The sequence below is a fragment of the Takifugu rubripes genome, chromosome 11, assembly GCF_901000725.2.
Source record: "Takifugu rubripes chromosome 11, fTakRub1.2, whole genome shotgun sequence".
Classification (NCBI taxonomy): Eukaryota; Metazoa; Chordata; class Actinopteri; order Tetraodontiformes; family Tetraodontidae; genus Takifugu; species Takifugu rubripes.
This window is the reverse complement of record NC_042295.1, coordinates 2,277,418-2,303,480: the sequence shown is the minus strand read 5'-3', so window position 1 is coordinate 2,303,480 and position 26,063 is coordinate 2,277,418. Positions and strand designations below refer to the sequence as shown.

At 46.8% G+C, this 26,063-nt stretch overlaps 1 protein-coding gene across 1 annotated transcript; it reads left to right on the top strand.

The window, feature by feature from the left end:
- Positions 1-5,073: 5,073 nt before the first annotated feature.
- On the top strand, positions 5,074-25,502 carry trip12 (thyroid hormone receptor interactor 12). The gene is given in 43 exon segments (XM_029844480.1): positions 5,074-5,209; positions 7,086-7,232; positions 7,346-7,471; positions 7,698-8,476; positions 8,704-8,809; positions 10,828-10,964; positions 11,257-11,340; positions 11,520-11,615; positions 11,697-11,848; positions 12,559-12,594; positions 12,683-12,778; positions 12,862-12,954; positions 13,039-13,200; positions 13,508-13,576; positions 13,705-13,870; positions 14,299-14,416; positions 14,669-14,825; positions 16,332-16,485; positions 16,571-16,799; positions 16,944-17,062; positions 17,196-17,403; positions 17,612-17,712; positions 17,941-18,115; positions 18,251-18,392; positions 18,501-18,692; positions 18,767-18,918; positions 19,011-19,168; positions 19,259-19,332; positions 19,452-19,651; positions 19,986-20,113; positions 20,232-20,383; positions 20,466-20,608; positions 20,699-20,855; positions 20,953-21,051; positions 21,140-21,254; positions 21,736-21,890; positions 22,050-22,214; positions 23,132-23,296; positions 23,375-23,488; positions 23,566-23,660; positions 23,745-23,814; positions 23,816-23,847; positions 23,937-25,502. Coding segments are annotated over 42 exon segments (6,168 nt in total). The 5' UTR covers positions 5,074-5,209; positions 7,086-7,134; the 3' UTR covers positions 24,136-25,502.
- Positions 25,503-26,063: the final 561 nt, after the last annotated feature.

Below are 26,063 nucleotides of genomic sequence, written 5' to 3'. Positions count from 1 at the left end.
AGGAGGGTTGGCTTTGTTGAGGGTTGTTCCCTGGACTCTGGAGGAGGTGGGCAGCAAGAGGATGCTGGCTAACCAGGACAGACCCTCCCACCCCCTACAGGAGGACAGACCCCCTACCCCCTCCAGGAGGACAGACCCCCACCCCCTCCAGGAAGACAGGCCACCATCCCTTCCAGGAGGACAGACCTCCCACCCCCTCCAGGAGGACAGACCCCCACTGCCTCCAGGAGGACAGGCCGCCATCCTTTCCAGGAGGACAGACCCCCATCCCCTCAAGGAGGACAGACCCCCACCGCCTCCAGGAGGACAGGCCACATCCCTTCCAGGAGGACAGACCCTCCCTCCCACCCCCTCCAGGAGGACAGACCCCCACTGCCTCCAGGAGGACAGGCCGCCATCCTTTCCAGGAGGACAGACCCTCCCACCCCCTCCAGGAGGACAGACCCCCACCCTCTCCAGGAGGACAGACCTCCCACCCCCTCCAGGAGGACGGACCTCCCACCCCCTACAGGAGGACAGACCCCCACCCCCTCCAGGAGGACAGACCTCACACCCCCTCCAGGAGGACAGACTTCCCACCCCCTCCAGGGCAGTCTGACAGTGTTGTCAGCTCGTTCAGTCATCACATTGGAGATATTGGACTCATTCGCCACTAAATCACTTTAGATCAGTGCAGCCACTTTTACTCTTCTGTTCAGTGGGACTACGTATCTGTCTGTCTGTCTGTCTGTCTGTCTGTCTGTCTGTCTGTCTGTCTGTCTGTCTGTGTCTACTGTATCTATCTAGGTGAAAGGTGTCACTGACCAGTAAGCTAGCCTGCACATGCCTGCAGTGAATCATGACCACACTCAGCACAGGGAACTAATTACCTGAGGTGGGATTTGGTCCTCTGGAGAGGGTGATGTGGGTCTGCCCAGGTGACCTTTGCCCTCTAACTGGCTCCGGCTGTCTGAATGTTAAGGCTCGCTGCACTCTGTGTCGTGGACTCTGTGTTCTATGATGCACAGTGAAAACAGCCAACGGTCCCTAGAAAGTAACATCATCCTTTGCGATCCACCACAAGTAGCTGGACATTTATTAGTAACGTAATTATGAACTGAACGGCCGCAGTAAAAACTGTACATCGCAATTTACTCTCCAAAATCGATCCGGAAAGAATTCAGTAGGTGACGTAATGACAGCATATAAAGCGGGTGAAAAGTGTGTTTTCAGCCTGTGGCTGCGTTCACTGGACATGATGAAAGTCAATATTAACACCGTCTACAGTTCACTCACGTCTCCATGAGTGGCGATGAATGAACGAGTGAATGAATATATTAGTATGCTTTTCAATAGGATTTTTACAACATTACATATAAAAAAAGACATGAAAAACCCTTTTTTACAGCTTCACCATCCCCCAACAGCACTCTGCAAGAGCTGTTTGGCCTCTTATACAAACAAATCGGCGGGGAATACCCAAAAACTGCCCACCTTGTGTAACATAATCAAATGTTGACTACTTAAATGTAACCCCTCCTCTACACCTACCACTTTTAAACATTCATCGCTTATCCGGTCATCTAAGCCTTGACCTGCTGACCAAGTCCTTTTCCCTAGCAGCTAATAACCTGCCAGCCTTCATTGTTCCCCAGCATGACTGATGTTACAGTGGGGCACCTCAGGGCTCCCTCAGGGGTCCCTTCTCTTTCAGCTGCTTGCTTGAAAGCAGTCTTAAATACAAGTAGATCAGAACAATCAATGATATTTAAGGGCATTATCTTCCAAAAACACAATATCTGAGTCCTCTGTCCTCCCTTCCTCTCCTGCTAAGAGCCTTGGTGTCACAGAGAGCATTCTATTCTTGATACCTGGTTCTGTCCAACGATCCACTGTCTCCCCTCACACAATCCAGATAACATCATCAGACTCGGTACTAACGAGGTCACAGCCAGTATTGATTATTGTCGTAGAAACAATGCGTAACATCCAGTACACTGATATGCCAAAGTGGCAAGAAAACGACACATTAGAAATAAAATGGTATCTGGATCAGAGTCCACTCTGGCGACCTTTTTCCAGCGAAGGATGAAAGGGTCCCGTTAATTTTTAAATGCACGATATCAGATTAGCCAGGTGGTGCACCGTGGCGTCCTCCTCCACCAGCGTGGATGAAACCAGAGTGCGAGCGCCAGCCAGCCAGCTCGCTGGCACCAGAGTGTGGGCCGATGGTCCGCCACCCCTGATTGTGTCATCGCCAACTTTGGCAACTGGATCAGAGTACTCAGTGCTTCCCCAAAGTATTTAGAGCTTGTGCAGTGTCACAAGCTGTGGGGTGTGAGAGGAGAAAGAGGAAAGAGAAAGGGCTGAATGAGATTGATGTCATCAATGTCCCTGGTCCACTGCTGTCTATGTCTCGCAGTGCTGTAGGAGCCGGGCCAAACGCCGAGCCTCCCTCGAGCCAGGTGTACTCCCCGAGGAGGCTGAGAGAAGTGCTGCTGGTGGGGACCTGCTGCAGCGAGAGGGCTGTCACCCTCGACCAGCCGACGGCGTCTGATCCGAGGACCGCGTGGCTCTGCCTGGCGCAGGAAGTTGCGACAGAAGCAACATCTCGAGACGTTAGCCAAGAGGGGAAAGGTCTGTCACAAATGGACAGTTTGGCAATATGGTTGAACACGTGTGACTGCATCTGTCCCAAAGCCCTGACCACAAAAGAAGAAGTTTTAAACATGCAGCATCTCTTCTAACCACCATTTTGTAAACCCTTCCCTCCTCCACCTCTCTAGGTTCTCCTCCCCCTCTCTAGGTCCTCCTCCACCTCTCTAGGTCCTCCTCCACCTCTCTAGGTTCTCCTCCACCTCTCTAGGTCCTCCTCCACCTCTCTAGGTTCTCCTTCACCTCTCTTGGTTCTCCTCCACCTCTCTAGGTCCTCCTCCACCTCTCTAGGTTCTCCTCCACCTCTCTAGGTCCTCCTCCACCTCTCTAGGTCCTCCTCCACCTCTCTGGGTCCTCCTCCACCTCTCTAGGTTCTCCTTCACCTCTCTTGGTTCTCCTCCACCTCTCTAGGTTTTCCTTCACCTCTCTAGGTTCTCCTTCACCTCTCTAGGTTCTCCTTCACCTCTCTAGGTCCCCCTTCACCTCTCTTGGTTCTCCTCCACCTCTCTAGGTTTTCCTTCACCTCTATAGGTTCTCCTTCACCTCTCTAGGTTCTCCTTCACCTGTCTAGGTCCTCCTCCACCTCTCTAGGTTCTCCTCCACCTCTCTAGGTCCCCCTCCACCTCTCTAGGTTCTCCTCCACCTCTCTAGGTCCTCCGCCACCTCTCTAGGTCCTCCTCCACCTTTCTAGGTTCTCCTCCACCTCTCTAGGTTCTCCTTCACCTCTCTAGGTCCTCCTCCACCTCTCTAGGTTCTCCTCCACCTCTCTAGGTCCTCCTCCACCTCTCTAGGTTCTCCTCCACCTCTCTAGGTCCCCCTCCACCTCTCTAGGTTCTCCTCCACCTCTCTAGGTCCTCCGCCACCTCTCTAGGTTCTCCTCCGCCTCTCTAGGTTCTCCTTCACCTCTCTAGGTCCTCCTCCACCTCTCTAGGTCCCCCTCCACCTCTCTAGGTTCTCCTCCACCTCTCTAGGTCCCCCTCCACCTCTCTAGGTTCTCCTCCACCTCTCTAGGTCCTCCGCCACCTCTCTAGGTCCTCCTCCACCTCTCTAGGTTCTCCTCCACCTCTCTAGGTTCTCCTTCACCTCTCTAGGTCCTCCTCCACCTCTCTAGGTTCTCCTTCACCTCTCTAGGTCCTCCTCCACCTCTCTAGGTTCTCCTCCACCGCTCTAGGTCCTCCTCCACCTCTCTAGGTTCTCCTTCACCTCTCTAGGTCCTCCTCCACCTCTCTAGGTCCTCCTCCACCGCTCTAGGTCCTCCTCCACCTCTCTAGATCCTCCTCCACCTCTCTAGGTCCTCCAGCACCCACAGTACCCCTCTCTGGTGTAAACCATGCTGCAGCTCACAAATGCCTCTACCACTCGTTCCCTTTATTAAGCTTGTATCGTGATGTAGACCTCATCCCTAATAAGCCAGCTGTAGGGGCTGTTGCGTCTTCCCGATGAGTGTTGTGTGTCCGTGGGACGTCTCTGACATGTGTTACCATTACATTACACTTTATGCCCTGAGCTCTCCAGCCACCAAAGGGATCGCTGAGCTCTTCCCTGGCAACTGTTCTCTCCATCCCTGGTACTTTCCCAGGATCTCATGTTCTTTCTTCCTGGTTTTGCTATGATTTGTGCCACTGTGTTTGCATAAGTAACCCAACAAAGAGGAACTGGGGAAACTGGTGTGTGATGGAAAATGAGAGGAAGCAAGAGATCAGGAGGAATTCTGTCACATTATATTTGCTCTTTTAAAAAATTGTTTGGGTGTCTTTATTTCCTGGGTGAAGTCACAAGAGTGGTGGGTGTGAATACACATATATGGCTTTAAAAAAAAAAAAAAAAAAAAACGTTTTTAAAGACATTACACCAGCTTTTATGTGTTTGGTAATGCTATGTGGCGCCATCTGCTGGTGACACGAATAAATGTCCAGATCACAGACGTCTCTCAGTTTTCAATTCAGTTTTTTCTCTCATCTGCAGGTTGTTAAATTAAAATGTTCTGTTGTCAGTAAACGAAACAGTTGAAAGGTAAAAGGAGTGGCACCGTGTCTGAGATGGAAAGACCTTTAATTCTCTCAAGTCGTTGGAAATTCCAGAAGGATAGTGACCAAAACCAGAAAAAAGGGCAAAAGCAGGCAGGAAATGTGAAAACGTCCATCCCAAAATGTGGATTTGAACCTTGTTGAGGCCTGTAAAACCCATTTGTCCGGCGTGTTTGTTTTGCACTTTCCTGGACAATGAGATGAAATGTTAACAGGATAGCCTAAATATCTAAATATATATCGCTCTGATCACGACATATTTTATATATGATCATATTAAAAGTATATATTCTTAATGTATAAATGCTCCATGAAGCCTGGCAGTCACTATCGGCAGATTGTCGCACAGCACAAAGAACCGTCGCAAAAATAAATAAAAAATGCTGTCACTGATGATAAAATCACAAAAAAGTAGTCCCTCTGCCGATGAAAGCGGCGGATGAATATTGCAGTTGTGGGCCTTCAGCTGACGTGAAAGTAGCGAGAGGGTAAAGAGAAAGAAGGAGCTGATGTACTGTCTGTTACAACTACAGCACTGGATCAAATAGGTAACAACATGTCTCGAAAGGCTTTTTATGGGGGGGTCAGTGGTGTCCTGGACCTTCAAGGCTATTCTCATCGAAATGTATCAATAGGATACCGATTTAGTGAAAATATCCCGAGTCCCGTTCCCCTTGTTTTTGTGTCTGTGAGGTCTCAGCGGCTATTTCTTTTTGCTAGTTAGTGAACATGCTAACAGTTAACCAGACAACTTGATCAATTTCAAACAAACGTGACGAATTTTAGGTCCAACAAGTGAATCCATGAGCTGCGACAACGCCGTGAAATCCACGAGTCCCATTGGTTATTATTCCCCAGGACTAAAAGCCAGTTTAATTAGCTCGCATGGTAAAGGTTAGGCTTGGGCTCTTGTTTTATTTGACAACGTTCAACGGCAGCTACGTGTCTGCCTGGTAGCAGCTAATTTGGCGTGTTAGTGGATCGTTGCCAAGTGTTTGTCTATCCGAACCGGATTCCAAGAGTCACAGTCGGGTGTTTTCCGAGCGGCCAAGTAGGTATTTTCGGTGCTCTGCCATTTGTGAAAGAACGACCATTGAAAACGCTTTCTCCATCGTATGTGGCTAAGCTAGCATTAGCTGTCTCGTAATTAGCCTGGAGTCTTCTCGTTTTAGTAAAGGTTCTGCGGCGCCTCACACTATGTGTTGGTTTGACCCAGGCCTAAACGGGGTTTGGGTTTAATTTGCGCCTTGTTTGTTAATTATCTGCGTTTGTCACCTTAGGTAACCCGGGCTAAAGCATAAAGCAGCTATCCTGTGAGAGGCCTTTAAGCCATCTTAGAAATCTAAGCGGACCTGATATGTAGCTATGGTTTGTTAGCTATAATTGTCTACTCATCAGTTGCTTTGACAGTTGCTGACCGATACGAAAACCTAGTAAATACATGCCCATATGGTTCGTTAGCTGTATATTTAATCGGACGACAGTTCTGGCGAGGTAAGATAAAGGAGTCTACATGTGTATTTTTCCACTTAATCTTGTTTTGTCCGTGGGTGCTATAATTCGTTAAAATCGTCACTCCGACGCTGCCATTTTAAACGTGTGGCATGTTTTAGGTAAACACAAAAGTATTTTTCCTTTTTTAAAGCAGACATCGTGTCTCGGTGCAACAGACGAGAGGGAATCAATCGAGAATGTAATAAGGCTTCAAAGAAGGAAGCTGTTCGGATTCTGCGGTTGTGTCGGGCAGCTAAACTGGTTGTCATACTGGCACAACTGCGCACGATGGCCAGGAACCCTTTAAATGTCCTGCCATCGCCGAATTCGCTATTCTGCGGTCACAGACATTGTTTTCCTTCGCGAAACATTCCTTTGGAACGATTTTTCGTCCGGACATAACGCCACCGTGGTTTCGTAAAACTCCTGCTAGCATGGCGGCGGCTAAGCTAGCCGCTCGGTGGTGGAAACCTACGTCAGAAATTTCGGGGGGTTTTGTAAATCCCGGCAATAAAAACACGACAAAGTCGCGCTTATGATGCGGCAGCAGCCGGGTTTATTCGGCCCTTTTTATTCTCGACGTTTACCCAGTGTTAATGTGCTAGTTTTCGGAATAAACCAGTGAGACAAGGACAAGGATGCGCTGTCAGGGTAGGCCTAAAATGGCTGTGAGCTGGCCCACAGTGGCGTATTTTTATAGCCAGTGTTGTTGTTATTGCTGTTTGGAGTCGACTTTGTGGATCAGGTGATGGATCCAGTCAGCTCCTTGAGTTTAAAAGACCCTAATAATTGTCTTTCCGCCTCCTTACTGGCCTTGGTATAAAGTGCTGCAGCTGACACACACACACACATTTATATATTTAATTTGATCTTTTTTTCCAGTCAATTATGTCGTCTGCCTTCAAACTGCATTGTTTCTGTCTTCCATAGTGAATGGTAGTGTCTAGAAAGGGTATGTCCCTTCAGGAGAGAGGTGCCAATGTCCAACCGGCCTAATTCCAATCCAGGGGGGTCACTGCGCCGTTCACAGAGGAACACTGCTGCGACCCAGCCACAAGACCACACAATCACCGGAAGGTAAGGCCACCCCGAGAGCCCGGCGCCACCCCGAGGGGCGTGTGGGGCGCGGGGCTTTGCTGCGAGCCCGCCGTGTCACCGTCTCACTTCCCTCTGAATCTCTGACCCCACAGGTTGCAGTCGGAGCAGGTAAAACATAAAACAAATTCCCCTCCTGAAGGTAGAAGACCTAATTCTAAGGCTTCCAAAGCCACAGCCAGCTCAGCCACTGGCCAGTCCAGAGGCCACAGCTCAAAAAGGTACTCCTTCCCCCTGTTTCCTGTTTAATCTCTACACATATTTCCGTGTGTGTTGGGGGAGTTTCTTAAGTCACCCGCATCATTTACGATAAGCTAAATTTTTAAAAGTTTCGGTTTCAATTTAGGTAACTATGTTAAATGGACCTTTTCTTCCCCAAACATGTCCCGTGCTGCTCACTTTCCTTTTTCCGTTTGTGTGTGTGGTGTTTGTCTCCTTCCACGACAGAAGCAGTCTCGCGCTGTCCATAGCTTCATTTGCATTGCAAGACGAGCCAGAGGCCGCAGGCACATCCATAGAAGACCGTTTGGGCCACCAGTCCAAAGCCGAAACAGCCAGAGCCCTGAAGAGAAGCGAAGCCGCTGACAAAATTAGCAGCTTTGGACCCGCTCCTTCGAAGAAGTTCAAATCGCTTCCACCACCTGAGGACAAACGCTCAGAGACCAAGAAAGTTTCAGCAAAGTCCAAGAAGAGATCTCTCACTCCAGAACCTCCTGGGTTAGGCCGAGGCCAGAGCAAGACTAACCGGGCCACTGGGGCCTCGCCTGTCCAGAAACGGAAGAAAACAGATTCTGTCCCCAGCCAAAGTATCACCGCTGGGTCCCTCCAAAATCATACTGAGGGGAGAACTGTTAAACCCTCCAAACTGGCTTCTAAATTAGCCACCTCAGCCAAAGCTGGGTGTAACACCGTGACAGACTCTTCCTCCTCTGTATCCTCCTCTTCCTCTACCACGGGCACCAACAGCACCGCCACGCTAGGAGCCCGAGTGAAACAAGGAAAGGATCAGACTAAAGCCCGGCGCTCTCGCTCAGCATCCAGCCCCTCTCCACGCCGTAGCACCCGCGACAAAGAGCTGGTCAAAACAGCCAGCTCTTCAAAATTTGAGTGGGCCGCGCGCTTCAATCCCAAAGTCAACCTGCCAAAACCCAAACTCTCATTACCCGGATCCTCCAAAAGTGAGACCTCTAAACCAGGGCCTTCAGGACTACAAGCTAAGCTAGCAAGTAAGTCCATGAGTGCTGGAGTTTTCTTAAGAAAACTCCATTAATTCGTCCATTCAATTGTAGGAAAGATCAGCACCAGTGGTCAAACTGTTGAAATGTCAGGTTTAAGTCCAACTGGCTGCACTTAATGCACATTCTGAATCTTGATTTAGGCTGATGGTAGCGGTCCACATGACGGATACGCTTGTGTACAGTCCTCAGCCTGAATTTCTGTTTTGCCACCTCAGGTTTGAGAAAATCTACAAAGAAGCGCAGCGAGTCTCCTCCAGCAGAGCTCCCCAGCTTTCGGCGGAGCACACGCCAGAAGACCACGGGCTCCTGTGCCAGCACCAGGTAGCCGCATCATTAGAATTGTTGCTTTTACTTTGATCCCACAACTCTAAAGTCGGCTATCGTGTTATTAGTGCAGCTAAAGATAAAATAGAACTGTTACAGGCTTTGTAATTCATAGAAAAAGCAGCTTGAGACTCATTTAGACCTACAGGAGACAACCTTCTGTCTCCGCAGCTGCTCCTCCTCGACCTTCCCTCATCACTTGTGCAGTTATCTAACAGGCCAGGAACACTTCTACTGGCACAAAAGTGTCAGAACCTTTTGGAATTTCATGGTTTTCTGCCTTCATTGGTCAGAAAATGTAGCCTGATCATCACCAAAGTCAAATATCAGCCAATGTGCCTTAAACAAGAGAAAAATTCTCCTTTGTCGTGTCTTTGAGAGCCGCCATTTATTTCATTGGCCATCAAAGCACATAGTGCTCATGGAAAATGACCTTTCAAAAAGCGGAGGTGAGCGTTGCCGCTCTTGTTAAGAAAATGAATTTGGAGGTGTGGAACAAGAGCTAATGTGAATGATAAAGTCCAGCTCTTTGAGTTTGCACCACACAGGAAGTGTCTGCTCATCTGAGAGCCACTTCAAGTGTTCCAGAGTGATTTGAAAGACTATAAATTCACCGGTCCGCAGGTACAGCAGCTAAACAATCCCCAAAGGGAGACATTTTGGGACGGTGGCTACTGTACCATGAAGCACACCTCAAATGACCCCCAGAGCACAACAATGATCCATTTATGAGGTACACAAAGGAGCCAAAGTGACTGCTAAAGATGTGCGCGTTTGAGTCTACACCAAACATTAAACAAGCAGGGCGTTTATGACGGGACATCATAAAGGAAGCCAGTGTTTACTAAAAGAGCGCTGCTGCACGTCTCAAGTTTGCAACGGAGCACAAAACGGTCTGTGGACAGATGAAAGCAGGGCTGAGTTATTTGGAAAGAACACAGCTCTGCGTCTGGGGTAAAAAGGGCAGTTTATACCATCAGGAGATCCTCGCCCCAAGTGTAAAATAAGGTGGAGGAAGAAAGAAAAGGAACCGGCTTTGCTACAGCAGGAAATGGCAAGAACGAGCAAGTCCAGGTAGAGAATAGCTAAACAAAATCCACCTTTTTATGGAGAGATCGGGTCAAATCCCAGACGTCACCCCAGGGGAGACGCCGTACACGAGACGTCCGAGCAGTAGGATGCAGGTCTGCCAGGAAGAGGGGCTAAAGCTCCATTTGAACGATGTGCCGGGCTGATTCACAGCTACAAGAAGGTTGAGGTTCTTCCAGCCCCACTGGACTTCTCTCGGCTATTTTCTTCACATGCGTCTGAATTCACTACTTATTCCCCATATAAAGTTCTAATCCGGTCACTGGGGGATTTTTGAAGCACTACGGTGCTCTTAATTATTAATTGAACATTAACATTATGTTTAGCTGCTTGTGTGCAACCACAAAGGATGATCACCTCCTGGTTAGGGAGCATCTGTTCTCCATTTCACAGTGTTAATGAGATACACCGTTGATCTGCTTCCTATAATATTCTGCGATGCTAAGACGGTGTTTAAAACGTGCCGGCCGAATGTGCCAAACTGGATTTCCAGTTTATCGGTGAGCACACTCACCGCAACGACTCTAGTGGGTAGGGGATAGGGAGTAGGGAACAAGTGTGTGATTCAGACACTTGCGTTGAGATTAGGCCACGTTCTGGGGCAGCAGAAGTCTGTTCACAGTGAAACATGGCCCAAATCCTCCAGTTTTATTCAGATTTGAATAGAAAACATTCATTTGATGTAAAATATAAACAAATGTGCCATGCGGCGTACTTACTGTGCTATTTTAGCGCGTTATTTGCTCTATTTAAGCCCCTCTGATTATCCATTTTATCAGCTACGTTGCCTCTTAACTTAAAAGCAAAGTTTTTTAAATGTATTGTTGAAGTGCACCATACTCACCTAAAATGGGGAATATATAGGAAATAATTGTGCCACAGTAACAACGGAAATAAAACTCCAGCGTTTCCTTTGTGTTTGTTAGTCGGCGGGGCTCAGGCCTGGGCAAGCGTGGGGCAGCCGACGCTCGCCGACAGGAAAAAATGGCTGATTCAGACAACAACCAAGATGGGGCCAACTCCTCGACTGCTCGCACCGACGAGGCATCGCAAGGAGCTTCAGGTATTGTTTTGGTTGTCTTGGCGACATGGAGGGAACTCCTAAACGGCGTATCCCTCCTCTTCATGCTGACGCGCCACTGTCGGAACGTAAAACTCAAATCCTGGCTCACTTTTAGAGCATCCCTGTAACCGACTTTAGAAACGAGCCTCTCGAGGATATAAAAAGAACCGTCGCAGCATTTTCCCAACGCACGAGGAAGCAGCGATATCTGCGGTTCCGTTTATTCGGGTCGTCTTGCGTTTACTGAGAACGTTTGCTTCTGTTTTTTATTTTTATTTTTTTTTGCACTCAGCTTCCAGCTCAGTTACCGGAGCGGTGGGCATGACCACATCTGGGGAGAGCGAGTCTGATGACTCTGAAATGGGAAGACTTCAAGGTATTTCACGACACGATCCCTTATTATTGTCTGTCAACCCAATAAAGCTGTTTAAATTTTAGGCGCTGGGCTAAGAAACTAGTTATTTAAGTTTTCCTTGATTAATTTATATCTATAAGTTGAGCATAAAAGGGTGACCTCAGGATATTTGTTATTTATATTTGTTTTATTCTCTGCAGCCCTGCTGGAAGCCAGGGGTCTCCCACCACACCTCTTTGGGCCTCTGGGACCACGCATGTCACAGCTGTTTCACAGGACCATTGGAAGTGGGGCCAGTACGTTCAACCATCTGATACAATTGATGTCGCCGTCCTTTTTTCCACCCCCGACTGAATAAACAACGTCTCCCGTTGCAGGTTCCAAAGCCCAACAGCTACTTCAGGGCCTCCAGGCCACCGGTGATGAGTCTCAGCAGCTCCAAGCTGCCATTGAGATGTGCCAGCTGCTGGTCATGGGTAATGAGGAAACGCTTGGGGGCTTCCCTGTCAAGAGTGTGGTACCTGCTTTGGTTAGTTTCATTTCCATTGCACCATTTATCTCCTACGAGGGACACGGTCCGACAGGGTTTTCTGTCCTTTCGGGTACACAACTGCTCTCACCTGGGTTTTCTGTCTGATCTGGTGGATCCCAGGTGGAAGCAGTTGCATTAATGCAATGATGTAGTCTTCACTTGAGCGTATATATATTCATAAAACTGTCCCAGCCATCTCGGATCCCCTGGAGTTTGAAAAGCATCTGAACTGGTGATGTAGGCAACGGTTCCTTTCTTTCAGCCCCGACAAACACACAGAACAAAGACACTTGTATCGGAATGCTGTTTGGTTTAATTACAGCTCAGCATTCGGCACAATAATACCACTCAGACTCCACATCAGAGGGGATCTCACTTGGCCTCGCAACACAAAAAGAATAATCAAAATAATACAACAGCCTTCCATCCCTTCAGGACAGAAACATCCAGAGTCTCTGTGGGACTAATAAAGGATTCTTCATCTGCTACCGTCATACACGTTTTTACCTTTGACATTTGTTGATCCGGTCTACCTGATGGCACGCAAAACCCTGCTAGACGACGCCCCTCTGAGAATGTCCACCCTTGCTGTGTAATGTACAGTTGTTGTACAATGCCTGACATGTGTTGGTTGACTTTAACTTCATGCTACACAAACTTAAGTATTCCACTGTTGATCATGTAGTCGCTCTCACCTGTTTTCACAGATAACACTGTTACAAATGGAGCATAACTTTGATATTGTGAGTATAAAATCTCAATTATAACAGTTGCCCTTTGTTTAACTTGTAAAGATGTGTAATATTATTGTATACTCTTCCCCACCTGCAGATGAATCATGCCTCTCGTGCCCTCACGTACATGATGGAAGCACTCCCTCGTTCTTCTGCTGTTGTTGTTGATGCTATTCCTGTGTTCCTAGAGAAGGTAATATGAAGACCTAATCGCTGCCTTAATTGAGGTAATTGCACTTGGATTTGTTCATATTTTGTGCTCTCTCTTTGGCCCAGCTTCAGGTCATTCAGTTCATTGACGTAGCAGAGCAGGCGCTGACGGCTTTAGAGATGCTGTCAAGGCGACACAGCAAAGCCATCTTGCAGGCTGTGAGAGTCCGTCTTTCTCCGTCTCTTAAACTTTACTGTCATAAGGTCACAACAGCGATTCTAACGAGTTATCGCCTGTCACAGGGTGGACTAGCTGACTGTCTCCTGTACCTGGAATTCTTCAGCATCAACGCTCAGCGAAATGCATTGGCCATTGCTGCAAACTGCTGCCAAAGCATCACCCCAGACGAGTTCCACTTTGTTGCTGATTCCCTACCGCTGTTGACTCAGAGGCTGACGCACCAGGTGTGTTCATTGTAGTAAAATGCCGGCAACATCTGTAGGAATTTTCTCTTTTTCCGGTTTCCACCCAGTGTCCTCGCCGTCCTGTGATTGTGGGCCCTGCTTTGATCCTTCTCCCATTTATTGTGCCCTCTAAATTGTATTGCCATACGCAAGCGAGGAGCAGATGTCAAATATTCTTTATGATTGAATTTCATTTCATTTCCGTCCCGTAATCTGTTAATTTCAGATTTACGAATTAAATTAAATTTGCATTAAATTGGCTAGTATCGTGGCTCTAAGTGACCTTCTGACCCTCTTTTTTTTCCAGGATAAAAAATCTGTAGAAAGCACTTGTCTCTGTTTTGCCAGACTGGTGGATAACTTTCAACACGAAGAGGTTTGTAGTTCAAAGTCTTTGATTTCTTTCTGCCTGTGTATAGACTTTGATATTTCAGGAATCATCATTTGTGCGTCGGCTCCTCTGAAGTTTGCCGCCACTTCATGCACGTACTTGTTCTTCCACAGAACCTTCTGCAGGAGGTTGCGTCACAAGACCTGTTGACCAACATCCAGCAGTTGCTGGTAGTGACTCCTCCAGTGCTCAGCTCGGGAATGTTCATTATGGTTGTACGCATGTTTTCCCTTATGTGCTCTAATTGTCCCTGTCTGGCAGTCCAACTTATGAAGCAAAGTAAGTCATTTTTTTTTCTTCCAAAACCTTTTCCATTTACCGTTTTGTTGTATTCTGTCTTCTGGGCTTTTTGAGCAGTGGTTTTTCCAGTCTCGGGTCAACCTGCCATCTTATATGGAGCAAATTACAGTTGTGCGAATAAAAGTGAAACCAAGTTCCAACACTTGGTTTAATTTCACTACAGACCAGAGCTCATGCAGGGCCAAAGCCCACCACTAATGATGTTTTTCCACATTTGTCACTGTTCTGCATAATCGGTCTTTCAATGATGTTTTCTCTTAAATTATATCAGCTGTATCTCTTCAGGGCCACACGGGCAATTTTGTGCCTGTGATATTAGCGAGTAGCTCTCACCTTTAACGTCTGCTGTAACCTTTGAGGTCTCTATTTAAAATTTCTGGACTAACGGAATTATTTCTTTTAATCAGACATCGCAGAAACTCTGCGTTTTCTCTTATGTGGTGCATCAAATGGCAGCTGTCAGGAGCAAATTGAACTTGTACCTCGGAGCCCCCAAGAGCTGTATGAATTGACTTCCCTTATATGGTATGTTTATTGTTGTGTATCTGATTGATTAAAATTTATCTTGCCAAATATGTGAAGTGCCCTTAAATTGTATTCGTTTAACTAAACTGCAAATTTTAACTAAGTTCTCATACATCTTTAACCAGTTTTTTGGGGGGGGTAGGGCTACATGTAATTTGGTCATTTGTTTGGAAATATCTCACAATCTTCCTCTGGTGATGAAGCTTTTAATCGAAACACAAATTTCATGTGTTTTAAATTGTCATTCCACAGTGAGCTGCTGCCTTGCTTGCCTAGAGAGGGCATATTTGCAGTGGATTTAATGCTAAAGAAGGGCAGCGCACAAGCAACAGAGGGTGCAATCTGGCAGTGGCGGGATGACCGAGGACTCTGGCATCCTTACAACCGCATCGACAGCCGGATCATTGAGGTATACGCGCAACTAAGCTGCGGCGCCCATATTTTAATGGCGTAAATAAGTATGGACGCACAATGTTTTTATTGGCCGATGTTGGTCTTTTTTCAGATTGGCATCGGTCCGCTGAACAGAACTGTAAGCCCATATAAACAACCAATGATTGTTTTAATGCACCACTGTATTTTTGTTCATGCTGAGTGAGTTTGTGCAAGTGACATAGAGCAGGGGATTGTGGGTAATGTCGAGGGGCAAAGGGAGAAACGTCAGGTGTCGTATATTTTCTGCTCGTTAAGAGAGCAGCGTTGGGATGGTTTGCTCAGTCTGTAGGACACCGAGGGGAGGAGGCTCGCAGTGCAAGAGTGATGGTGTGCATGCTGCGCTGCACATGAATAAGATGGGTCAAAATGCCTTAATTTGATTAGGAAGGAGGCAAATTTTATACCCAACAACCGTATTGTGTTTAGACTGGACGTAGTTTACTTGATCATGACAATACAAGCTAGGTTACTTGGTAACCTGCTAAGTTTAGCAAAAATATAGTGGGGCAAATTTCTGACAATTTGATCTAGGCTATTTTATAGAGGAGGGTTATACTAAACCTCCAATTCCATAAATATTTGCCGGAGTCTGTTAGAAAACCTTTTTTAATGGTCACTCTAATGTGTGACACTGAAACTGAAACCTTTTAAAATAAAGCTTTAAGCAGGTTCTTGTGGTGTCCTATTCAGCGTCTACTAAAATGGGATTAAGAACAGATTTTTGGACGCCACAGTTGTTGGGGCTGACGCCTCACAGCAGGAGTATCAGGGGTCCGAATCTCTCTGGGGACAGGGGCCTGTCTGTGTGGCGGCTGCATGTTCTCCCCATTTAAACGTTTTTTCCTTTCCGGGTACCCCGGCTTCGTCCCACAGTCCAAAAACATGCATTTGGGCATATGTGAGATGGTGGTGCTATATTGAACGTGCAAATGGTCGTTTGTTTCTACATGTCAGTCCTGCGACGAACTAGCGCAGCTGTCCTTATTTTTAGCTTTTCCTAGGACTGCATAGCTGCTTAGTGCCAGTCCATTAAGTTTCCTTCACATTGTGCATGTGGTAATGCTCTCACTTCCACTGACAACACGTCTCAACTGTTGACTTTTCAAATGATGAAACGATCTGATCATAGTCATCCAAGAGAGTTCCCCCTCTCGTTATCTTTCACTGATCGTTCAGTGGTATCCTCCCAGGTTTTAAGGACGCGTTTGCCGATTCTTGACCGGAAACAAATTAACCTCCTTTCCACAACCACAGTATATGTTTTCCACCCTGGTTATTTAAGTGCTGAGAAGCTACTTACCACATCAGCTAGTGTTAATAAGCCTTCATAAGCCGAACCACATTCATCACTGCAGTAATTATCTGTTTTTGGTCAATTGTGGTGACATTTTGTGGCTGGGCAGAGTACCTATTACCCATCCATTTCTGGCATATATCCAATGCTGATGTTGGGTGTATTGATAATGACCTTATCCTACAGACGGCTCATCAGAATGGGGAGGATGAGATCAGTTTGTCCACCCTTGGCCGTGTGTACACCATTGACTTCAACTCTATGCAGCAGATCAATGAGGACACCGGAACTGCACGTGGGATCCAGAGGAAACCTAATCCTCTTGTCAGTCCCAATTCAGGTAGTACAAACTTTCTAAAGTTTGCAAAGTTGTGTGTTGCAAATTGCTTTGGCACATGTTGAAAACTCGCACTCTCTGTCCGTAGGGAGTCACCAGGAGATCCGTCGAGAAGATGCACGGGCTAATTTGATGAAGGAGGACCCAGAGCTGGCAAAGTGCTTTATTAAGACACTATTTGGAGTCTTGTATGAGGTGTACAGCTCATCGGCTGGCCCCGCTGTCAGACACAAGTGCCTTAGAGCCATCCTCAGGATCATTTACTTTGCTGATGCAGAGCTGCTGAAGGATGTGCTGAGGAACCATGCTGTGTCAAGGTATGGGTTCAGGCCCACAATAATAGGCAATACGCATGTCCAAAGCAGGACCTAAACATTGTCTTTAGCTATGAATCAAGGAAACGGGATTACTGCTGACGTTTCTTTTAAACCTTGCTTCTTGTGTCTGTTTTGTTTCTGTAGTCACATTGCCTCCATGCTGTCCAGCCAGGACCTGAAGATTGTAGTTGGTTCTCTGCAAATGGCTGAGATCCTCATGCAGAAGCTGCCCGACGTGTTCAGCGTGTATTTCAGAAGAGAAGGTATCAACTTGATCTCATGTATCTCATATCCAAGCTTGACATTTTGGCAGATGTTGGCAAAGGAAATGTCCATGAGGCAAAAAGGTTTGACTTTTAAGAACCTTGCAGCCTTCGTTTCTGTGTGACGTTACAGGTGTGATGCACCAAGTGAAGAACCTTTCAGAATCGGAGAGCTTTTTCGTCACTAGTCCTCCAAAGGCTTGCCCTGGTAGTACAACCAGTTTGTGCACTTCCACCATCAGCACCTCGTCTCCCACACCTGCAAATAATAGAACCGCTGATCTCGGCTCGCCCAGCTTCCAACACAGCGTGGATGACTCGTTGGACCTGAGTCCACAGGGGTGCGTATGTGGCCAATTCGGACCACGTTGTCGATTGGAATAAGAATTCAAGTTCACACTAGAAACTAAGCCTATAAACAAATTGAGACAGGAGCTAATTCAAATGCGTACAAGTGTAGCAAACAGGACAGCAGTCGCTCTTTTCATTATTACTTTGTTGCCTTTATCCCCATCTTTTAAAGTAATGTTTACGTTCTCTCTCCACCAGACGGCTGAGTGATGTCCTAAAGAGGAAACGGCTACCTAAAAGAGGCCCCAGAAGACCGAAATATTCTCCCCCAAGAGATGAAGATAAAGTAGACAATCAGGGTAAATATAAGAGCGCTAATCCGAAAGACTTTACACTGCAGTCAGAAGAGTTATTGTGATTCCCTACACAACCTTTCAAAATAACTTCTGTTGTTTTTTCAGTAACTGTACATATGCATACGTTTTTAATCAGATTATCATTGTTTAGTTGGAGCCGTTGGCTCCGAAAGGCATTTTGCAGCCTTCAGATTCTGTATCTTCATCTATCCTCTTTTTCCCCCCCTCCAGCAAAGAGCCCCACGAATACTCAGTCACCTAAATCATCATTTTTGGCCAGTCTTAATCCCAAAACCTGGGGCAAGCTTGGTGCCCAAACTAATAATTCAAACTCGGAGCCTTCACGTACAGTCGGCGTGAGTGGCTTGGCAAGGGTACCACCGAAGGACTCCATTTCCAATAACAGGTAACGTTTCTATTTTTGATGAATTATCCTGTGTTATTAAACACGTGCTATTTATTCTAGTTCGTCAAAATCTAAAGTAATGTGTGTGAGATCAGTTTTAATCGGTGAAATGCTTGATCGCTTTGGTTTGTATAGAGACAAAATCAAGGCCTGGATTAAAGAACAAGCCAGTAAATTTGTGGAGCGCTACTTCAACTCTGAAAACATCGATGGGAGCAACCCTGCACTAAATGTACTCCAGAGACTTTGCACAGCTACAGAGCAACTCAACATACAGGTCATTTGCTCTCTAAACCACTCTGACATTTGTAAACTACAAGATGAGCACAAATACATGTAAACGAGTGGCAAATACCTATGATGAGCTTTTATCCCCCCCTCCCAGGTGGATGGTGGAATGGAGTGCCTGGTGGAAATCTCCAGTATTGTGTCTGAGTCTGATGTATCCTCATTTGAGATCCAACACAGCGGGTTAGTGAAGCAGCTGTTGGTCTACCTGACGTCTAGTAGCGACAGGGATTTGCTCAGCCGTGATGTCCGGCTTAAAAGGTTCCTTCGTGTATTCGCCGGCTGTCCGGTGAGTAGCTTGAAACTTGTTATCACTTTATGTCAGAATGCCGATGGTTTATTTTATTATGCTTTATTTTACAGGTCCCGGGGATGGAGCTGTCGGGTCGTTTAGATCCATCAGACAATGGGCCATATCTGGCAGTGGTTCACAAAATGAACAGCTGTTTAAGTCAGATGGAGCAGTTCCCTGTCAAAGTGCACGATTTTCCCAGCGGCAACGGCAATGGCAGCAGGTGCGCGCGCTTGAAACGGACTTTATGTTGTAACTGAGTGAAAATTAAACGATTGAGACTAACCCATTTGCTTGTCTTCAACACATCTCCAGGGGTTCTCAGGCATTGAAGTTTTTCAACACACATCAGCTCAAGTGTCAACTGCAGAGACATCCAGACTGCGTTAATGTCAAACAGTGGAAAGGTGGTCCTGTGAAGATAGACCCCCTCGCACTGGTGCAAGCTATTGAGAGATATCTTGTTGTCAGAGGTGCGTTAAGTCACGTGGAGGCGGTTTCCTCCCAGGCCTTTTACGATGAGGAGGGATTGCAGCAATAATCTGAGATGACGGTTCTTGCAGGGTATGGCCGGATAAGAGAGGAGGATGAAGACAGCGACGACGACGGCTCAGATGACGAGATCGACGAGTCTCTCGTACGTCATGCACTCCCAAGTCACATGAAACCTCCCGCCTCCGTCTGAAGAGTGCACAGTGCAACATTAGACAAATCCAGCAAACCAAAAATGTGATTTTTAACTGTGTTTCTTTCTAGGCTGCGCAGTTCTTGAATTCTGGAAATGTTCGCCACAGACTACAGTTCTACATTGGCGACCACCTGCTCCCGTACAACATGACAGTTTATCAGGCTGTGAGGCAGTACAGCCTGCAAGCCGAAGAAGAGAGAGAGTCGACTGATGACGAGGCGAACCCCCTCGGGCGGGCCGGCATCTGGACTAAAACACACACAATATGGTAAAAGCTCTTTTAGTTAGTGACCGACTTTGAGTTCCTCTCTGATTAGGGGTTCCTTTTAGTTTGAGCAGTGTCGTCATATCATGCTCTTACTATCTCATTAGTAAGACGGCTGATTATTTGCTGTTGTTACTGTCCTGTTCACCAGTTTCATGGCGGCCTGATTCTCATTGTTGCTATCTGCTACTTTAAATGCTATAAGATCCCTGTATAAAGCCATATCTTTATTAGTTGTGCAAATTTTGGAATGTACCTAATCTTCAATGCAATAACCCCCTTTAAACTCTGGAGATGTGCGTATATTGTTTCTGATATTGAGATTTTTTTCCCCCAGGTATAAGCCTGTGAGAGAGGATGAGGATGGCAACAAAGACGCTGCAAGTGGAAAGAGGGGCCGAGCCCAGACTGCTCCCACAAAAACCTCACCTCGCAATGCCAAGAAACAGGACGAACTGTGGCATGGTAAGAACAAGCAAAACTGTAAGATATTAACCAAATAATCCTGCCTCTGCTTCATTTCTGCACTTTAAGATGCCTTCAGTTTGAATCTGTGTTAACCCCCCCCCCCCCCTTCTTGCAGATGGTGTATGTCCCAGTGTGATCAACCCATTAGAGACATACCTCACATCAGTGCCACCAGAGACCATAACCTTTGATGACCCCTCCTTAGAGGTGATCCTGCTGCTGAGGGTCCTGCATTCCATCAGTAGATATTGGTTCTACCTGTATGACGTGAGTAATTACATCTCTTTAATTTTGCTGAGTTGTTCTCTTATAAAGGCCAATAAACTGACCAAGGGGTTCTGTTCGGCAGAATGCTGTGTGCAAGGAAATAATCCCCACTAGCGAGTTCATTAACAGCAAGCTGACAGCCAAAGCAAATCGTCAACTCCAAGACCCGCTGGTCATCATGACAGGAAACATCCCCACTTGGCTTATTGAGTTGGGAAAGACTTGGTAAAAGCTTTGTCCATTGGATCTTTTTAAAGGAACCATTTTTATGGGTTTACTAACGTCTCACCTCGATGATTGCCTTGTTCTCTGCAGCCCTTTTTTCTTCCCATTCGACACCCGCCAGATGTTGTTCTATGTAACTGCCTTTGACCGAGACAGAGCCATGCAACGCCTGCTGGACACCAACCCTGAGATCAACCAGTCAGACTCTCAGGACAGCAGAGTAGCACCACGGCTGGATAGAAAGAAGGTACAGCATCGAGCCGCTTCATTTCTGCTTCCAATGGGATTCCAAATATAGTGTTCAGGCACCTGAATGGACGCTTTGTCTTTGCAATGCCTTTCAGAGGACGATAAACCGCGATGAGCTGCTTAAACAAGCCGAGTCTGTGATGCAGGACCTCGGCAGCTCCAGGGCAATGTTGGAGATTCAGTATGAGAACGAGGTACGAGGCATTTGTGCAACTCCTACTCTCAACTGTTAAATTCTTTCTAACCATTTTCTTTCTTTCTCTAATCTGCGCCTTCTTTCAGGTCGGCACCGGGCTGGGTCCCACTCAGGAGTTCTATGCGCTTGTGTCTCAGGAGCTTCAGCGGGCCGACCTGGGCCTGTGGAGAGGGGAAGAGGTCACTCTGGCCAATCCTAAAGGTAGCCTTGATAGCACGTAGCTCTCCTTTATTCACCGTACCAGTTGCAGGTAGCTCGCATATCAAAGAAGCATCTGGTCGTTTTAGTCGGAGAAACGCCGATATCATTCGGACTGATGCGTCTACATGCATTTGATTGGTCCAGTTCGAGTCGGACTGAGGCGATAATTAGTTCGTTGGAGTGTCGTGTAAATGTAGCGAGAGCCACTGCTCAGCCCTGAGGCTGCAGCACCCACCTCTGAGAGGAGCAACAGTTGCCACCCATGTGGGGGAGGTTTAGCTTAATTGCTCTGCGCTCATGTAGGTAGAGGAGCCAGTGTCGGGCTGAGCTGTCTGCATGACAACAGAAGAAAAGGGAGCGCTGACGGTGGGATTAGAGGTTTAGAACTGTGACGGGGCAAGTTGACCACCCATAAAACAGCCGAAAATACTGCTTCACATATGTGGATTGTAAAACACGCTTGGGATGTCTGTCTTCTCAGGAAACCAGGAGGGAATGAAGTACATGTTCAGCACTAGAGGACTGTTCGCCGTTCCCTTTGGAAGAACAACCAAACCAGCGCACATTGCCAAAATCAAAATGAAGTTCCGTTTTCTGGGGAAGTTGATGGCCAAAGCCATTATGGACTTCAGACTGGTAACGCATTCTTGTCTTTGAATGACAGACTGGTAAAGTGATATCAATCGATAGGGCAGCTCTTGTATATCCTGTAGTAATGACTTGATTTATGTTTCGGATGTTGAAGCTCATATGAATCATCTTTTCCCCCTGTCTCCGCTCTGCCGTACCTCTCAGTTGGACTTACCCCTGGGGCTGCCCTTCTACAAGTGGATGTTGCGACATGAGATGTCTGTGAGCTCCCATGACCTGGTGAATATCGATCCGGGTGTAGCCAAGTCCATCCAGCATTTGGAGGATATTATACGCCAAAAGAAGATGCTGGAGCAGGACCGATCACAGGTCAGACTCCGTCTACACCACTTCTAAGATAGATTATATGTGTATCTGATGGAGGGAAATGCCCTTAAACTGGATTACTAGTTGTTAGTATCTACTTGAAACATTGAGAAAACCTTTTAGATGGTTCCAGATATAGCACTGACCCTCTAGCTTATGCATACCGTAAACATTATTGTTAGAGTAACAGTGTCAAATGAGGTTAAATGAAATCTGATCTGCTGGTGAGCAGCAACTCTGAATAATGGTTCAGACCACAGCTCCTCCTGGTAAATATGGGAAAATGGGCTGTGCAGTACGCAGGAACACACTTTCAGGCCGGCAAAACAAACGCATAAAACCGACAAAACAACTGGATACATGCACGTCTCATGACTCCCAGGACACGTTGGGCTGCTGCTCAGAGGCACTACGGCTGCTGATCGAGATTGAGTAGTTAGAAAGCTTCGGTTTGCATCATGTGACCCTTTCTAAAGATGACTGAGGCTAATGGGATAATTAATAGATTGACTAAACTGTTCCCAAACTGGGACATTCTTAGTTACAGCAGCATTATAAACACAACCGGGACCACATAAGCACAGAACAATAGGAAACTATATATATAGTTTTATGTAAAGGGTGACGAATAAACAGCTCTGAATATGACTCCAAACATAAGAAAAGATTTGACTACTGTAAAGTTTTGAATAGATTTAAGGAGCCATTCAAAGACATGAGAGCCACTGTGTTTAAAGAGGTTACAAAGTTGCCTAGAAGGGAGGAGTTAAAGGTCAAACAGGGTCAAAGTGGCCCCCGGTCTAATTTCCAGCACTGCCCCATGTTGCAGCGATGTTGTGTGTTAAGTGAAGGTTAAGCTTTAGTTGAGTGGGGTGCTGGGAAATGCACAACGTCTGAGTTGATCTGTCTCCATGGCGCAGACGAGAGAGACCCTGCAACAGGCCCTGGAAAGCCTGAACATGAACGGATGCTCGGTGGAGGATCTGGGTTTGGATTTCACCCTTCCGGGATTCCCCAACATCGAGCTGAAGAAAGGCGGCAAAGACATTCCAGTCACGATCTACAACCTGGAGGAGTACCTCAGGGTAACGGGATCGGTTTGCCTCCAGCTGGATTCCATAGTGCACGACTGTCGTGTGTTAACCTGGTTTCTTCTGCTGTAGTTGGTAGTTTACTGGACTCTGAATGAAGGGGTCTCCAGGCAGTTTGAGTCCTTCAGGGAAGGATTTGAGTCGGTCTTCCCGTTGCATCACCTGCAGTATTTTTACCCAGAAGAGGTAAATTGTGTGTGTGAAGGTTGAGAGCGTCGTTTCCGGCATCCGCACATCTCCAGCTCCCATTTCCTCTCTTGCAGCTCGAACAGTTGCTGTGCGGCAGTAAATCCGAGACGTGGGACGTGAAAACGCTGATGGAGTGCTGCCGCCCGGACCACGGCTACACACACGACAGGTAGGGGAGCACAATGGGAGCGCGCCGCGGCGGGTTTGCGATGTGGACTTGAGGGGCTGACGCGAGGGTGTGCTGTCCGTCCAGTCGTGCTGTGCGCTTCCTGTTTGAAGTAATGAGCGGGTTTGACGCCGAGCAGCAGAGACTTTTTCTACAGTTTTGTCACAGGCAGCCCCAGACTACCAGTGGGAGGGTCAGTCCCACACACACACACACACACGATTTGATCAATGACTTTTTCCTCAGTGTTCATTTTCTGACCCTCGCTCGCTCGCTCTCAGGTTTCCGGAGCCTGAACCCCCCCTTGACAATCGTCAGAAAGACGTTCGAGTCGACAGAAAACCCCGATGACTTCCTGCCCTCGGTCATGACGTGTGTGAACTACCTGAAGTTGCCTGACTACTCCAGCATAGAGACCATGCGAGAGAAACTGTTGATTGCAGCTCGAGAGGGCCAGCAGTCGTTCCACCTCTCCTGATCTTTCACATCTCACATTCTCACATTCAAAATGCCTTCTACAGCAACCGATGACATCAAATCATGACTTCCTTCTTAGTTTTTTGTAATCATATACATTAAGGCTACATGTATAGCCTTCTTGTTAGTGAAAGATGCTTGAGAAGCAGCTTAAGACTAAGACTCATATATATGTGTGTGTGGTGTTTATATAAACACACACACACATATATATACATATGCGTTTATACATGTGTGTGGTGCATACACGCGTATACTTGGCGTATACGCGTGTATGAATATGTATAAACGTATATCTATATGTGCTGCACCATCTAAAAAGATATTTTCCATGACTCAGAAATTAAATTATAGAAAATAGAGTCAAACTTATATTAGTAGTAGTGTAATGATTAAAAGAAGAAGAAAAAAAAAAAAAAGATGAAAACATGGGTGACATTTTAAATTGCATTGCTATGTATATTTAAAAAAGGGATGTCTCCTCTTTGTTGTGGTGAACAAAATGTGAGTGTTTGGGAACGGAGCGGGTCGGGCGGGGATCCATTGAGCACACTAGGTTTGTTTTAGCTCCAAAGATTATTTGTACAGACAAATTTGCAGACATTGCTAATTTGATAGAAGAGTTCTTTGTTTTAATGTCTTTTCCCCCCTTTTGTCTGTTGGCACTTTGTTCTGTATAAACTGCCATTCTTTTTATTTGCCCCAGATTGTCCCCCCCACCCACACACACCCACACACACACACACACACACACGCGTTGTTGGTTATGATTGTGGAAGAGAGTTGCAGTTGGTTTGATAAGGAGGTAATGAGCTCATTTTTTTTTCTCCTCTCCCCAAGACGAGATTGTCCTGTTCTCCTTTGTATTCTACGGAGCTTTGACCCAGAAGCGTTTCAGTGTGTTGCTCTTTTTTTTCCTCCCCCCTCAGTTGTGTTTCGGTTCTGCTCTACCTGCCGTCTACGGCTGTCTTGGTAGACCAAGCTCTGAGTAACTCAACATAAAATGTAGCTGGTACAATAATTTGGCTGGTTGCATTTTATTTTTTTTCTGCAGCCAGAAAGCATTTCAAGTTCATTTATGGAATTGAAGCTATAGAAATTAGTTTCACACCCTGATTACTGTGGGAATGTCTGCTTTTTTAATCTCTATGGTCGTTATTTCTTGCTTTCCCCCCCACCCCCTTTTGTTTCACACTGCGGGCTTGGAACAAACTGTGGTATGCACCTGCAGTCTGTGCCCAGGAGAGGGCGCCACTGTATATTCTCTTGGCGCAATTGTTAATGTTCTGGTTTCCAAGATCTGCAATAATTTACTGCATCAGGTTCATGTTTTTACCTGAAACATAAATAAAGTAACTGTTTGACTCATCTCTTAGTACTGGTCATCTAATTTCGGTGTCCCCCCCCCCCACGGGGAAGTTCAGACAAACTCGTTTTATCAACACATATAAAACACACCCTGGTTGTTTGATGACCGACTGTGACACTTAGCTTAATTAATTTGGCACATCTGCCTTCTCGCAACTGCAAAGGATGATGGGATACTTCACCAGGTTCAGGAAGAGCATCGGATGGCCATGACTTTTCCCCAATGCATCATGGACGCGAACCTCACTTATTGCCCCCGTTTCCTTCTCTGCCCGCCAAGGCCGAGGCGGTTGAAAGGTCGTTTTAGTCCTCGCTGGGGTCTGTGCCGTTTTAAGGGTTTGTCCTGGCCGCCTCTAAACACGCTGTTGGCCGGAACCCTCGTCCTAAAAACCTCATCTGGGTCTCAGAGCTTTGACCCGGTTCTGAGTCAGCGCTGCTAACGTGTCCAACCCGTTGATGGCAGGAATCTTGTTGTACTGGTGCTGCTGGGCCTCAAGGTCGCCTTTGAAGCTGTGGGTCAGCCCAGTTCAACTGCTGCCCCGTCGGCCGGTTCCGGCCCAC